The following is a 15,015-nucleotide window of genomic DNA, read 5'->3' on the forward strand; positions in this document are numbered from 1 at the left end:
TGTGCAGAGGGACTTGAGAGTGCTTGTTCATGAATTGCGAAAAGTTGGCTTGCAGGTACAACAGGTTATTAAGAAGGCAAATGGAATGTTGGTCTTCATTGCTAGAGGGATTGAATTCAAGAGGAGGGAGGTCGTGCTGCAACTGTACAGGGTACTGGTGAGATCGCACCTGGAGTACTGTGTGCATTTCTGGTCTCCATACTTGAGGAAGGATATACTGACTATGGAGGCGGTGCAGAGGAGGTTCACCAGGTTGATTGCAGGGATGAAGCAGGCCAGACAGCACCTATGGAAAAGACTCTCCTGATGAAGTGGCTTCGGCCAGAAATGTCAACTGTTTACTGTGTTCCGTAGATGCTGCCTGGCCTGCTGAGTTCCTCCAGCATTTTGTGCGTGTCGCTTGGACTTCCAGCATCTGCAGATTTTCTCGTCTCAAGAACAGCTACTTGCTTTCAACCATTGTATTCTTGACCAACCTGCAAACCCCAATCACCATTTCTTTTCACCTTGATCATTTAAATCAATGGACTTTGTTTTTGTTTAGTTCTAATTGCACTCTTACTGGTATTTAACTTATGCATGGTTTATTCGGGAATACTGCTTATCTGATGTTATGTGCCTATGGTGATGCTGCAAGCAAGTTTTCCATTGCACCTGTGCATACTTGAACTTGTGTACAGGACAATAAACTAGACTTTGGCTTTTGACTTTGACATGACTCCAGGCCCACTTATATGATTTATTTTGCTCTTTTATTATTTTTCTTATTTAATTTATTTATATTCTTCTTATTGTAATTTATAGTATTTTATTATCATGTATTGTAAAGTATTGCTCCCGCAAAACAACATACTTCATTACACAGGCCAGTGATATTCAACCTGATTCTAATAAAACGTAACCACCAAAGGTTTAATCATCTCAATAATTATGTGATAACCTGGGTATAATGTTCATGTTTCAATATGACTTTGCAAAAGCTAACATATTTAAATGCCCTGCACAAGTCCTTGCATCCAAGTCGGGAAAAAACTGGAGATGATGGAAATCTGAACGAAACTGAAAAGATAACGCTAGAAAAACACAGCAGGTTGGACAGCATTTGTGGAGGATGCTGTCTGATCCGGAGAGTTGTTCCAGCACTGTCTAAGCGCCTTCTAAAATAGCCCAACGAGGCATTCTGTTCAGGAGCGATCGGAGGTAAGAACCTGTCCGATGGACACTGACAAGAAGTTTCCCATCTCCTGGAGAAACAAAGTTGGGCAGCCGGCGCTGGGCGGCGCACGGGCTCCCGGACTTGCGCCAGGCTTTGCGCTCCGCCAGCTGTCGCTGTGTGCGGAGTGCCGGCCAGGAAGTGGAGCGCTGCCCTCTTGCTCGGCGAGGCTGGCGTCAGTTGTGCGTTGGCTTCATGCAAATCTGAGTCAATCAGTGGGTCTGGTGAGAGACAGATAACACGACAGCGGCGGGGAACCTTCAGAGTGCAGGAGACATGGAGCTGCGGGTAAGGGCGCGTCTCTAGGTGGCGGCTAGCGGACCAGGGGCAACGTAGACGGTGGGAGAGTTGCACAAAAGTCCCGGCTCCGCAACAATGGCCGAGGCTTGTGACACAGTAGCCGGCGTTCCACCTGTGATGTAACAATAGCCGGCGTTCCACCTGTGATGTAACAATAGCCGGCGTTCCATCTGTGATGTAACAATAGCCGGCGTTCCATCTGTCTTGTAGCCACGGTAGCCGGCGTTCCACCCGTGATATAGCCACGGTAGCCGGCGTTCCACCCGTGATATAGCCACGGTAGCCGGCGTTCCACCCGTGATATAGCCACGGTAGCCGGCGTTCCACCCGTGATATAGCCACGGTAGCCGGCGTTCCACCCGTGATATAGCCACAGCAGCCGGCAGCCCGGTGGGAATATAATAATAAACGTAAAGTTCTGTTGTGATTGTGAGTTGCCAAGGAGTGTGTGTTTGACTGGTATCTCCATCGTTATATGATGGTAATCTGAGTCTTGGCCGTCGAGAAGTCAGTTGATATACAATATGATGCCTAAAACGGCGAACAGATCTTTTGAGTGATACAGAGGGCATTGACCATACTGTCCTGTCTGCTTTTGATGGATGGTATAACTCACTAATAATTTAAGTAACTTCTTAATCTGCGGAACTTCATTTGCTCATTTAGTGTCTCTGCGTGGAAGTTTGGTGTGAGCCCCACTAATAGAATCTAAACTGACATTTCGCCATGGTACTCAAATAATGACGCACACTTGTTTGGAAACTTCACGGTGCTTTTGCTAAAACCAAAGATGATAGCCATCATTGTGGAGATTAGTTATTTGTTCACAGTTCTTGTTTGTGAAATCCTTTATTTTCTGCATACACAACAACGACAGTATTTCAAAAGTAATTTGGTTATGAATAACCTTTTGATGTGATGAGATAGTACCTAAAAGTAATTCAGCTGCGTCCTTTTGTTGCTCATTGTCTGATTTCATTCCCTGTGACTTGAGTCAGCAGCCTTGTGGGATATGTCATATGATCGTGCTGCTGATTATCCAGAAAAGTGGGTTGGAAAGAATCCGCTCTTTCCAAATATGCCATCTTTCCTGTTTTGAACAAAAGCTGTTTGTTAGAGACAGTGATAAGAGGTTTTTTTTGAAGTGAGCGAACGTTTGGAGAACTAAATGTTTAAGTATAGTCTGCTGTAACCGCAACTATTGTGAGAAGGCACGAATCAAACTTCATGGAGTTTGAAAGCACCAGCTCGTCTGATGACTGTACGGTGGAAAGTTATTCCAAGGTGCATCACAAGGTCGTGATCAAGGAACGTGTAACCCCTAACCTAGAGCATCTTGGTGGAGAGAGGTTGAGACTGTCTTGGGTTTTGTGCACTAAGACAGGAGGTGGTTTTGGAACTTTCAGTTCCAGTTTTAGCTGTGAAGGCATGCTCCCTGACATCAGTCCTGAATGACTAGTTTGAATTTTGTGGTCAAATCCTTCGTTCTGTGGACCACAGGAAAAAAAAGGATGGAGGAAGAGGCGGTCACCTTTGCTTGTCTTGAAGTACTTGCGCACTTGTGACTCAAAATTGGTATGTTGGTTTATTCTTGTCACATGTACTGACGTACGGTGAAAAACCTAGTTTTTATGTCGTCATTACGGCAGTGCATTGAGGTAGTACCATGTAAAACAGTAACAGAATGCAGGATAGTGTTACGTTTAGAGAGTGCAGTGCGGACGGACGAAGTGGTGAAGTAGTCTCTGAGCGAAGAGTCTATGTTATTGTACTAGGCTATTGAAAACTCCCCTTAACACAGGATAGCAGTTGCCATTGAGCCTGGTGCTGTGGAGGCTTTTGTATCGTCTGCCTGATTTGGGGGGGGGGGGGGGAGATCCTCACAATTATGTTGGCTACTTTTCCAAAGCGGCCAGAAGTGTAGATAGGAAGGGAAGCTGGTTTCTGTGATGTGCAAAAATAGATGTGGGTACGAAATATTTGAGTACATAAATAAATTGGCACTCAAGTGTGTACTAATGGAGTTCTTACCTTCTGCCTTCCCGATCTGATTGAAATCTCAGGCGCCATTTGCTCCCTTGGGTGGACATAGACGCTCTTCTGAAACTGCTTTTATGAAACTCCCTGCTTCCTTGGCAGAGTTTATTTCCCAATCAATGTCTTAAAAACCAGTTATGTATTTATTATTACAACACACTTTGAGAAAACCTGCTGTGTATAAATGGCTGCTACAAGTACTTGTGAAAGACAATATATTTTTGTAAGGCATGGGCCATTTCATGATCCACATTTGTAACACTGCCAGAGCTGTTAGGTTGGAGGCCTTATTGTGCCAGTTTTGTTGCCTAGATTAAATATCGCAAAGAGAGAATATAAAGAGACTTAGATTATTTGGTTGTTATTTTTGCTTCTGGAATGTGTTTTGATTTAATAACGTGGCACCATATTGAAACTCAGTTGTAAAATAGTTTGAGAGTATCCAGGAAATCTGGCTTAGAACAATACCAGTTTGTGTCTGGTTTTAGTTACTTGGAGGAAGAACCCAAAATTGCAAGACACCACTAATTGCTCTTGGTTTACCTCAGTCCAGAACCTGGGTGTTTTTAACCTCTAAATAGAACTTCCAGCTTTGCATGTTGTTAGGTTCCCTGGGTAAATACTAGTTGAGAATGTGGGAATAGAATGACTGGAATTTCTTGGAACTACATTTTGCGTGTGGTAGTGAACCATTTTGAAATATTTGATACCCTGCTTCTGTGTTTCAAGCAAGCAGTTTGGCACGAGGTTATTTTTTCTTTAACAGAAAATCAACATCTACCTCTTCTCAGTTCCTCGGCTTCTGATATGCTGAGCCCCTAACCCCCCCCCCCCACCCTTGCACAACCACTCCAATGGTGCCATCCCCCCTTCACCCCAGTCCCATTCACCTTCAGCCCCACACCACCTCCTCCATCCACCCCACCCTATACTTCCTGTGAAATAAGAAGACATTTGCAAACTACTTGGAAAACAGAACATGAGGAAAGCTGCAGGCCCTGGTGGTGCCTCACCTGGTACTTTAAGGCACTGTGAAGATCAGCTAGCTCCTGTCTTCACTGAGATACTTAACACCTCCCTGAATTATGCAGGGTTCCGGACTGCTTTAAAGTTGTTATGCTCGTTCCAGTTCCCTAGAAAGACGAGATCACTGGATTTGGTGATTTTTTTTTAGGCCAGTTGTTTGACTTCAGTAGTTTTGAAACCTTAAGTCCATTACTGGTCCTCTTCTTGACCCGCTACAGTTTGCTTATAAAGTAAATCGCTCAGGTATGGTTGTAGTTAACTTGTGCCTTCATTACATTTGGACTCCTCCAACACCTATGTGAGGATCTTGCTTGTGGATTTTAGCTCTGCCTTCTACATTATTGTTATGGAGTTGCCCTACAGCATGTTATCACAGCTAGCTGTACCCTACAGTATCTGCCAGACAGGAAGGAAGCAGTATGTAAGGTTGGAGTCCTATTTGTCTGATCCAATGTCTATAAACACTGGCTCTCCACAGGCCTGTGTTCATTTACCCCTCCTGTTCCCACTTCATGCAAATAACTACCTCCACAGACAAATCCATTAAAATCCTAAAGTTCGCAGATGACACGACTGTAGTTTGTCTCGTCCCTAATAATGATGTCATCTGCTGTCACAGGGAGATAGGCCATCTTGCGACATGGTGTGCTCTTAGCAACTTGGAGATAATGCTATCAAGAGAGTGGAAATGAGGATTAACTTCTGCTCACAAGCCCCTAACTGCCTCCCCCCCCTTTAGAAATTAATGGTTAGCCTGTGACTGTGGTTGAGTCATTCAAATCCCAGTGGGACAAGCATGTTATGCCCATCACAAGATGGAGAGATTATTCTTCCTACGCCAACGTAGCAACTTAACATCCCAGGGCGTATTTTGACTGAATTTTTATTTAAACATCTTTGAGAGTGTGGTGACCACCTCTGTCATGGTTTGGTTTTCCGCTGCCTCCTCCCTCCAAGTCCAGGTTGCAGTGAGTCGTCTGCTCAGCGGAGTCTGCTGTTAACTTCGAAGACCATTCATCGCTAGCGTGAAGAAAACAGCTGACTTCAGTCACCCACTCACCAATTTTCCATCGGGGAGATACTACAAGTCCATCTTCACCAGGACTACATGTCGTTTTTGAAGTTTCTTTCCTGTCGCTCTCCAGCTTCTCAACAAAACTCACTCGGGTGAATGTCCCTGCACATTGTCTTTCCTGTTCTCCTTGTTCTGTTAATAATTATTGAGTCTGTTTATATTTTCATGTTTATTTATGTTTGATTATTGACATTTATACATGTGATTGTTCTGCTAATTGTCAATTGCTCATGGCTGTTTGTGTTATTGTCTTGTTGATTGCTGGTTACTATTGTGTTGTCAGTTATGGTATTGTCCTGTGTTTTATGCTTGGCACTGAACCACAATCAGTTCTGGTATGTTTCACATTCTGGCAGTAAAGTGATTCTAATTCTGAGAATGTCTTACTGAAAAGTAAAGAAAAACAATGAGGAGCTTTCTACAAGGTTGTTCACATACTTCTCAAGATGACCTCAAGCATAATGCACTTACGGTGTGCAGTGTACTTTGTTTGTAGTAAGCAGTCAAATTTCGATGATACCAGGCATAAGTTTGATCTGAGAGATGTGTTTATTTACAGTAATAGCAATGGAGGCATTTCAGAAGGGGTTTGTGACTCTTTGGTGACTGTTTCTCCATGCTTTTTGACAAAGGTTATGGAGAGAAAGCATGAGAATGGGGTTGAGAGGGGTAATAAATCTGCCAGGATGGAGTGGTGGAGCAGATTTGATGGGATGAATGGCCTAATACTGCACCTATGTCTTATGGTCTTACGAACAGTGCTCATCATCAATCGACAGGAGACCTGAAGTGCTTGTGCTAAAGCCTGCCTTATCTTCTGTTTTATTCATTACAGCCCTCTCCCACGTTCCAGTGCTTGTAATCTTTTGAGTTAGCCAAGCTTGGCTGCCCATAACAACCATCAGGTCCACTTAACACACCCCACTCTGGTTTAGTGACCTGTGATGTCTTCCAGTATGGTGATGGTGTTGATTTTAAAATTGGCCACCGTCGTTCCTCTTCTTCAACCACCCTTCCAGAATCTCTTTACTAATGGTCGATCCTTGTGCATCCCTAACATCTGATGCTTCACCAGGAATAAGTTTTCCATGGGAAACGGCTCTCCTGGTGAAAATAACACCCTGGTTGTTTTATCTGAATTAAGGGTCTTTTAATAGAAATGGGCCACAGCTTTATCTTAATTTTAAATCTGTTTACTGAACTCTGTTGCTGAAGGCTTCTGGAAGTTTTATAAGATTACAGACCTCATCCCTGCACTGTCCTTAGCAATGTTTACAACACAGCTACATTAAAAAAAATGGCAAGTAGCCGAGCCTGAATTTAAATAACACTGCAAGGGAAGGCTTATTTTTGTTTATCCTTTGTTTTTGATTTCTTATTACGATTGCTGGAAAATTGGATGAACAATAGATGACCAGCTGTGCACTTGTGACGCATTGCAGGAGGGAGCTAGGATGTATTGGACAGCTGTTTACAATAGTTAACATGGCATTGATGGGTTGAATGGTCTGTGTTCTATCATCCTGAACAGCAACTGTTGATAGATTTTCAAAAAGTGCAGTCCTTGACATCTTGTCTGCCTGTTGGGTCATATTGTCAAAAGTAAAGACTTTTATAAAAACATTTTTTGAGAATATTAGAGAGTTGTATAGGTCCGTCACCAATTACTCATTCCCTCGCACTCTCTTCCATGCACACACCATTTAAGATTTTGAAATAAAGTATTTAGTGCAAAAAGAGAGCCAAAAAGAGAAGGAAAAAATAGTGAGATTGTCCATTCAGCAATCTAATGAGTGGAGGGGAAGAAATTGTTCCTGAAACATTGAGTGCGTATCTTCAAGCTCCTGTACCACCACCTTGCTGGTAGAAACGAGAGGAGGGCATGTCCTTGGTGATGGGGGGGGAGGGGTCCTTAATGATGGGTGCCACCTTTTTGAGGCATCAGCTTTTGAAGGTGACCTTGATGCAGGTGAGATAGTGCCCATGATGAAGCTGACTGAGTTTACAACTTTCTGCAGCTTTTTCTGATCCTGTGCAGTGGACCTTCCATACCAGTTGGTTATGCAGCCAGTTAGAATACTCAAACTAATGAACTATAATCTCTGCTGTGCTTTCTTTGTAAGTTCTTCAATATGTTGGGCCCAGGATAGACCTTCAGAGATGTTGACACCCAGGAACTTGAAACTGCTCATTCTTTCCACTGCTGACACCTCTAAGGACTGGTGTGTGTTCCCTCAACTTTCCCTTTCTGAAGTCCACAATCAGTACCTTGGTCCTACTGACATTGAGTACAAGATTGTTGTGACACCACTCAACCAGCTGTACCATCCTGTACCATCTGAAGTTCTGTCAACTGTAGTTGTGATGTCAGCAAGTTTACCGATGGCGTTTGAGGTGTGCCGGTGTTGATTGTCAGCGAGGAGAGGTTATTTCCGAACGTGGATATGGTGAATGTATGCAGGCATTTTCTCCTGTGGTTGAGGGAGACTTAGAAGTGGAGATCATAGATTTAGGGTGAAAGCAGCATATTTCAGGGGAATTTTTGGGGAAATGCCTTCACTCGGGGTGGTGTGAGTGTGGAAGTGGTGGATGTAGGTTCAATTGTAACATTTAATAGAAGTTTAGGTGGGTATGGTGATGGAAGGGGTTAGGGGAAATACAGTTTGGGTGCAGGTAGATGGGACTAGGCAGAAGATCAGGTTGACATGGTCTAGGTGAGCCAAGTAGCTTGGTCCATGCTATATGACTCTATTTAGTAGGACAGCACCTCTCAGTGCCATGCCCTTCATCAAGAAGAGTAAGGACACCAGGAGCATGGACGTTTCGGGAGTTCCTTCCAAGGCACAGCACTCTGACTTGGAGATGTGTTACCATTTGGTTCTGAATCCTGGAACTCCCTTCCCAATACTGTGGGGGAGTATGTTCACCAGAAGCACTGAACTACTTTCTTAAGAGTAGTTAAAGTCGTCAGTAAATACTGGCCTTGTCACTGAAGTCCATACCCTCAGAGTGGGTGAGTGTATGTCTATTTACCCTTTGCTAAGTTCTGCCTTATGTAGCTTTTTGTGTGGCAATTGTATACTGACATGTGGGGTTACCGTTTCTCTGAGGAAATCTGTTTTTTTTAGCTGATTTGTCTTGACCAGAGCCCTCCAGGAAGTGATTCACCTCCCTCAGAAATGTCTTCTCTTTATTCACTTTATCGGACAACCCTCATAATGCCGGTAATCTCCGTTGCTCAGTTTTGTTTTGGTTCACGCAGCTGAGTGCAAAACAAACTGGCATCTTGGGCCAAACAGCTCATTCTGTGCTCTGTGACTCTACAGCAACTCAGTAGGACAGGACCTCTCAATGCCATGGCCTTCAGCAAGGAGAGGGGCACCAGTACTATCACCGTTCAGGGAGTTGTCTAATGGGTTGAAGTTCCACTCCCTACTTGTGCAGTCCCTCCGTGTTTTACACTGCAGTGCAGTTCTGAGGGAGTGCTGCTCTCGTAGAGCAAGTATGACATTGTACAGCAGTACATTGGTTGTTGCTGAACCTGTATCCAGGAGCGTGCGCTGTAGATTCTGAGATGGAAGTTCGTGTCGCACATTGGCACAAATTCAACTAACTATACAAGTCTGGAATTAAAAACTCAAAGTCATGTGTATTAGCAATTTGCCTCTTAATAATGAATATTCATTGGGAAAGGAAATCTTTCAATCGTAACTGGTTAGGTAATGTGACTTCACATCATTTATCGAGCCATAGCGTCATACAGCTCGAAAACAGGCCCTTTCGTCCAAATGGTCACGTCAACAAAGATTCCCATTAAAACTAATTGCATTTGCCCACTTTAGGACCATATCCCTCCAAGTCTTTCCTATCCATGTACCTATCCGAGTGCCTTTTAAATGTCGTTAATGTACCTGCCTCAACCCAACTTCCTCTGGCAGCTCATTCAGTGTTCTAACGCCTCTCTGGGTGCAGATGTTGTTCCCTGCTAGTTCCTATTAAATCTCTCCCCTAACATTAGGAATATGGATAACACACTACCCTTGTCTTACCTTTGAGAATAATGGGTTTATTATTGTCACAGTGAAAAGCTTGTTTTTATATCCATCCATCAGGTCATTCCAAACAAATATTTTGACGTAGTACAAAGGGAAAGGTGGTAACAGAATGCAGAATACAGTTACTGTTGGAGAAAGTGCAGCACAGGTGGACAGCCCAGTGCCCAGTGCAAGGTCCACAATACATAGCCTGACAGATCCAGAGTTTGGTGATGGGTAGCGATAAATACCATGTCCAAGGAAGTATTTTAAAATAGAACAACTCCTTGGCATTATTTGGCCCGAGTTTCTCTCTCCATTCCTACAAAGGCAGGCAGTACCTGTTTAATGTCCTGTCCCATTCCCATTTCCTGTTTGTGTTTTTATGTACTTGACTGCTGGACGTAAATTATTTTAATGCAGGGTTTAGGGCTGTAGATGTGACGAATGGGAGACAGGATTTTCTCTCTAGGTTAATTTTATTTGTACATTGGGGCTGCTTTAGTTCTGTAGCTGATGTGTGCTAGGATACAGTGCCTAATAATAATGAAACATTTGGAGGTGTGGGTGGGGCAGGGAGGTGTTTTCCACTGGTTGTAGCTACAACACAGCTTTTGGACTGGGAATAGCATCAGAATTGAGCCAGTGTTCTAATTTGTATTTGACTAGGGCCGGCAGTGTAAACCTGTCCCTATTGGACTGTACAAGGAAATCAAACACAGTCCCAGAGGGAAGCAAGTGCAAAATATTTTCCCAGAAACGTCTCTAAATATGTCAGTATGTATAAGCCTGACAATGTTTGATCAAAAGTGCATTGTGTTAACTTTCTACTGCAGTTACATAAGAGGTTTCATGTTGTAAATAGGGACATAGAGGGGGAGTTGAAAAATATGGTATTTTGTGGTGAGAAGACGGATTGTCCAGTCCATTTGATGGGTTAGGGAGAGGGAGAGATGGTAGGGAGGGGAGAGGGAGAGTCGCGGGGAGAGGGAGAGACGGGTGGGTAGGGGAGAGGGAGAGACGGGTGGGGGGGAAGGGGAGGGGGAGGGAGATGGGTGGGTAGGGGAGGGGGAGGGAGACAAGGAGTAGAGAGGTAGACGAGCTGGGGAGGGAGTGGGGAACCTCGGCACGTCAGGCAGTACCTATGGAGGGGAATAAACTGTCAGTGTTTTTGGGGCTGAGAGCTTCATTTGGTCTGGAAAGGAAGGGGGCAGAAGCTCGGAGGAGGAGTTTGGGTGAGGGGTTGGAGTATACACTGGCGGGTGGTAAGGAGGGTGGGGGAGGGATGGTGAAGTAAGAAACTGGGAAGTGATAGGTGGAAGAGCTAAGGGGCTGAGAAAGAAGGAATCTGATAGGAGAGGACAATAGATCGTGGAATAAAGGGAAGGAAGTTGGAAACCAGACAGAGATGATAGGGCCATTTGATGGGTTTGTGCGTTCAGGTGGGCTGTATTTGAGATGTGGAAATGCACTAACAAGAGAAAGTCCGTAGATGCTGCAAGTCCATGCAACACACACAAAATGCTGGAGGAACTCAGCAGGCCAGGCAGCATCTGTAGAAAAAAAACTGGGTGTTTGGGGCTGAAGGTCTTCTGCCGGACCGGTGTTTTGGTGTGTGTTGTGTGGATATGCACCAATGTGCTGATATAGGGACAGAGCTGTAAGTGACTGGGTGTTCCTGCTGTTCTTTGTGAGCCTTGGAGAATGAGGGATGGGACCACTGCTGAACATTGAAAGCTTGCGGAATCAGGTTTATTCTGCCACCTGTTGAAATAACTTTAATCTTTAATTGCTCTTAGTACTGATGTTTCCCAATGGACTTTTGACCTTTGAATAGATTAAATATATTGCTGAGACTGGTTGTGCAAACCATGAGTAATCTGTTATGTTCAGAAAATTAAAGGGTGATCACTTTACTTTGGAGTTTTTACTTCTTGTATAAAACATGCAACGTGCAGGAAAATGAGCTGCGAAGTTTAGCAGACTTGGCCCAATGTGTCATGGGCACATCATTCTCCCCACTGACGAATCTATCTACTGTAGGCTGTCTCAGGAAGGCAGCGTCTGTCATTTAAGATCCCGGTAATCCGAGCAATGCCATCTTCTTGCAGCTGCCTTCAGGCAGGAGGTACAAGTCTGAAGTCCCACATCAGGTTCGAAAACAGCTACTCCCCTTCAACTGTTTGATTCCTGAACCAACTGGCCCAGCCCTAATCATGATAGCTTAGCAACACTACGATCAGTTTGATTACTTTGAACTAAAATAGACTTTATTTTTGTTTTGTTTCTGGTAAAATTTGTATAATTTAGTGTATATTTTTCTAGTGAATGCTGTTGACGTGATGCTTTGTGCCTGTGCTGCAGCTGCGAATGTGTTAATCATTGTACCTTTTGTACACATATGATCTCCATCTCGACAATGATGACCTCGAACAGCACGTGTGCCATTTCCATCCATCCCATTCTGCGACTTATTTCCTTGTGACATATTCTCTCATCTGCCCGTGAAGTTGACCCGAATTCTCCTACCACCCAGCTGCACTACGGTTATTAGCACTTACCAATTAACTCACCAATCTGCAGGACTTTTGGGACATTGGAGTAAACTGGAGTGTTCTTAACTCAACAAGCCCCACCACCCCTACTGGGGTATAGACTGCTGATAGCAGATCGCCAGAGTCCTCCGTCCTGGGCCAGTCTTTCACATTGTCTCCAGATGTAACCCATCTTCTTGGTGTGTGCTTTCTCTCCCAGGGATGGGGTCTTTCGAGCTTCTGTTGGCATTTATGTAGCACTGGGTTTTCACAGGTTGGGGTTGCTAGCCCCATGCCCAACCCTCTTACTTTTGCAGTTGAACTTAGGACTGTCCGTGGCGGAGTTAAACTGGACTGCCCAGGAGAACAAATTTGGCCTTAACATAGTCATTTCCATTAATCGTTGGAAGCTGCAGTACTGGCCCTCTGCCTCCCATTCACTCCCTAACTCCTGGGGGTCAGGTATAGTTAGCTGACTATTTATCCCAGTCTGTTTACTGTGGGCGAATTGTCAGTCCATACTGATATACTGCTTGCACTGTCATGAACTTTTTGCTTGTGCAGTAATTTCTTTGTGGAAATCCAACTGGACTGTAACTGTCATGAGCCTTTTGGAAATCCAACTGTAACGACTGGTTCACCAATATTCACTCGCTGAACATCACTGTTCTCTCTCATAAAACAACACTAGACTCTCAACAGATCAGACAGCGTCTGTGGAGGGAAATGAACAGTCAGCATTTAAAGTCAAGACCCTTCATGTAGACTGAAAGATAGAGGGAAGATGGGATATAAAAGGAGATTACAGCCAGTATAGTTTAAAAAAGTTTTTAAGTCCAGACTCAACCCAAAAGATTGAGTGTCCATTTCTCTCTCTAGGTCATGCCTGACCCACAAAGTTCCTCCAGTATCTTGTATTTTGCTGCAGATTCCAGACTCTTAAGTCACTTGTATCTCTTTTGGGAAAAGTACTTTAATTGCCTGATTATATTAATGACATTCTAGACACCTTGCCACTATTTAATAAAGTATTTCAGCGTTTTCCTAATGACAGGTGGCAGGCTGAATGGGAAAACTATCCAAAGCACAGTACAAGCATGATGGACTGAATGATGCGCTCTCATGTCAGATGAATTCACTGAGTTATTTTTCAGTGTCAACCTTTTGGCAGAGAGACTTTATGCTGTGTTGGATCCTGATTCTTTTGCGATCCAACTGTTCTTTGGAAATTGAAAACTTGTTACATATGATCATTTTATTAGATGTTACAACAGCAAAAAAAAGGAAGCATTGGCAGAACAAAGAAAAGACCAGGCCAAGAAGTAGTCGTGGCCTTCTCATACCAGATTAGAGATAATAGAAATTCCATGATCACAATTAACCAATCAAATAGCCAGATTCAATTAGCATGACACCTGCTATTAAAGCTAAGAAGTTTTTAGAAAAATACCAAGACAACAGTACTGTAATCACTGGAAAATTCATCGAATGATTACTTGTACATATGAAAATATAAGCAAGCTCAACTGCAAGAAAAATAACGATCTTATATCCTTCAGAAAGATAACACTGCTGTTTGAGGGAGGACAGTGAAGGTTAACAGTGGTGTGCAGAATTTTCAAATCCTTTTTTTGTTTTCTCCTTGGGTTTGCTGCTTTTAATGTTAGTCTTTGATAAGAAACCACTTCCTGTGGCGTCTTTGATGTTCTTGATAAATTCCATCACTGCCTTTCCAATGCTTTTTTTCTCCGAGGCTGAATTGTTTTCGGTTTGGGAGTGACGTGCCTCTTGCTGGGTCACTAGAATCTACCGTAAACTGAGCAGATCTCGGGCATTTTCACCAGCCTGTTCCAAGGATCAAGTGCCCTGTTGACATGGTGAATGTGCTATAGAAATGAATAGGTGAAAACAACGCATCTACCTGGCATGTTCAGGGTGAATTAGGTTTTGGGGAAAATTGGTCCAACAGGAATAAGCAGTGCCCTATTCTAAGATGTTCAGAAGGCCTTTCAGCCCATCTAGGGAAACTAGATGACCTGCTTCAAGCTAATCCCTTTCCTCTGCTCTTGGCCCACTGGCTGAACGTACATCTGTCTCTCATCCAAGTGCTTGTTATTTGTACCCTCACCCCCTGAGGGCTGAGATTTGCAACCTGGGTCAATGAATTTCCCTTCTGTTTTTTTTTATTTCATCACCCCTCTCAATTAAGTATGAAGAGGTTTTCCTGGCCAATTTATCCCAGCTTGTCATAATATAATGCGGTATCACCAAATCACTCTAGCACCTTTGGAAGGGATGGTTATCGCTATCAGAGGTTTAATTGTTCATGCTCATACTGCACGTTATAAGACTTGGGTGATGTTATCACCTGAATCTAAAAAGGTCTATCACCCACAAATTCCAAGATGGGAATGTGACTGAATAGTAATTTCTTGCTTGGACAGATCCAGGTATGTAGAAGTTTGGATAGTTCACTCCTTGGAACAGATTCCAGTGTGTCTGAGATGTTTTCTGTCTTGGCCTTTGCAGTTTTGCCACCTCTAAAACCCTTGCACCTCTTGTCCTTCTCCATTTCAGACCTCACAAATTCACATTCTCCTTTTTCCATTGATGGCCGTTCCTTCACCTGACAAGACTCGAAACCTCTTAAATTGTCGGTGTCTCCTCGTCACTCCTGTAACTTTCTTCCCATTTTGTCTCATTTGAAAGCCTACTTGCAAACACACTTTTGTAGATGTCCTGGTCATCTCGGTGTTGTGTTGCTTGTGTTATGAACCCTGTAACTGGGTGCCTTAC

At 43.7% G+C, this 15,015-nt stretch overlaps 1 protein-coding gene across 1 annotated transcript in view; it reads left to right on the top strand.

The window, feature by feature from the left end:
• Positions 1 to 1,352: 1,352 nt before the first annotated feature.
• sgpl1 (sphingosine-1-phosphate lyase 1) overlaps positions 1,353 to 15,015 on the top strand; it is a 96,066-nt gene continuing 82,403 nt past the window's right edge. The window contains exon 1 of the mRNA XM_073025351.1: positions 1,353 to 1,501. Within this exon, the coding sequence (XP_072881452.1) occupies positions 1,490 to 1,501 (12 nt within the window). The 5' untranslated portion in view covers positions 1,353 to 1,489. The remainder of the gene's footprint in view (positions 1,502 to 15,015) is intronic.

The sequence above is a fragment of the Hemitrygon akajei genome, chromosome 21 (assembly GCF_048418815.1).
Source record: "Hemitrygon akajei chromosome 21, sHemAka1.3, whole genome shotgun sequence".
Lineage (NCBI taxonomy): Eukaryota > Metazoa > Chordata > Chondrichthyes > Myliobatiformes > Dasyatidae > Hemitrygon > Hemitrygon akajei.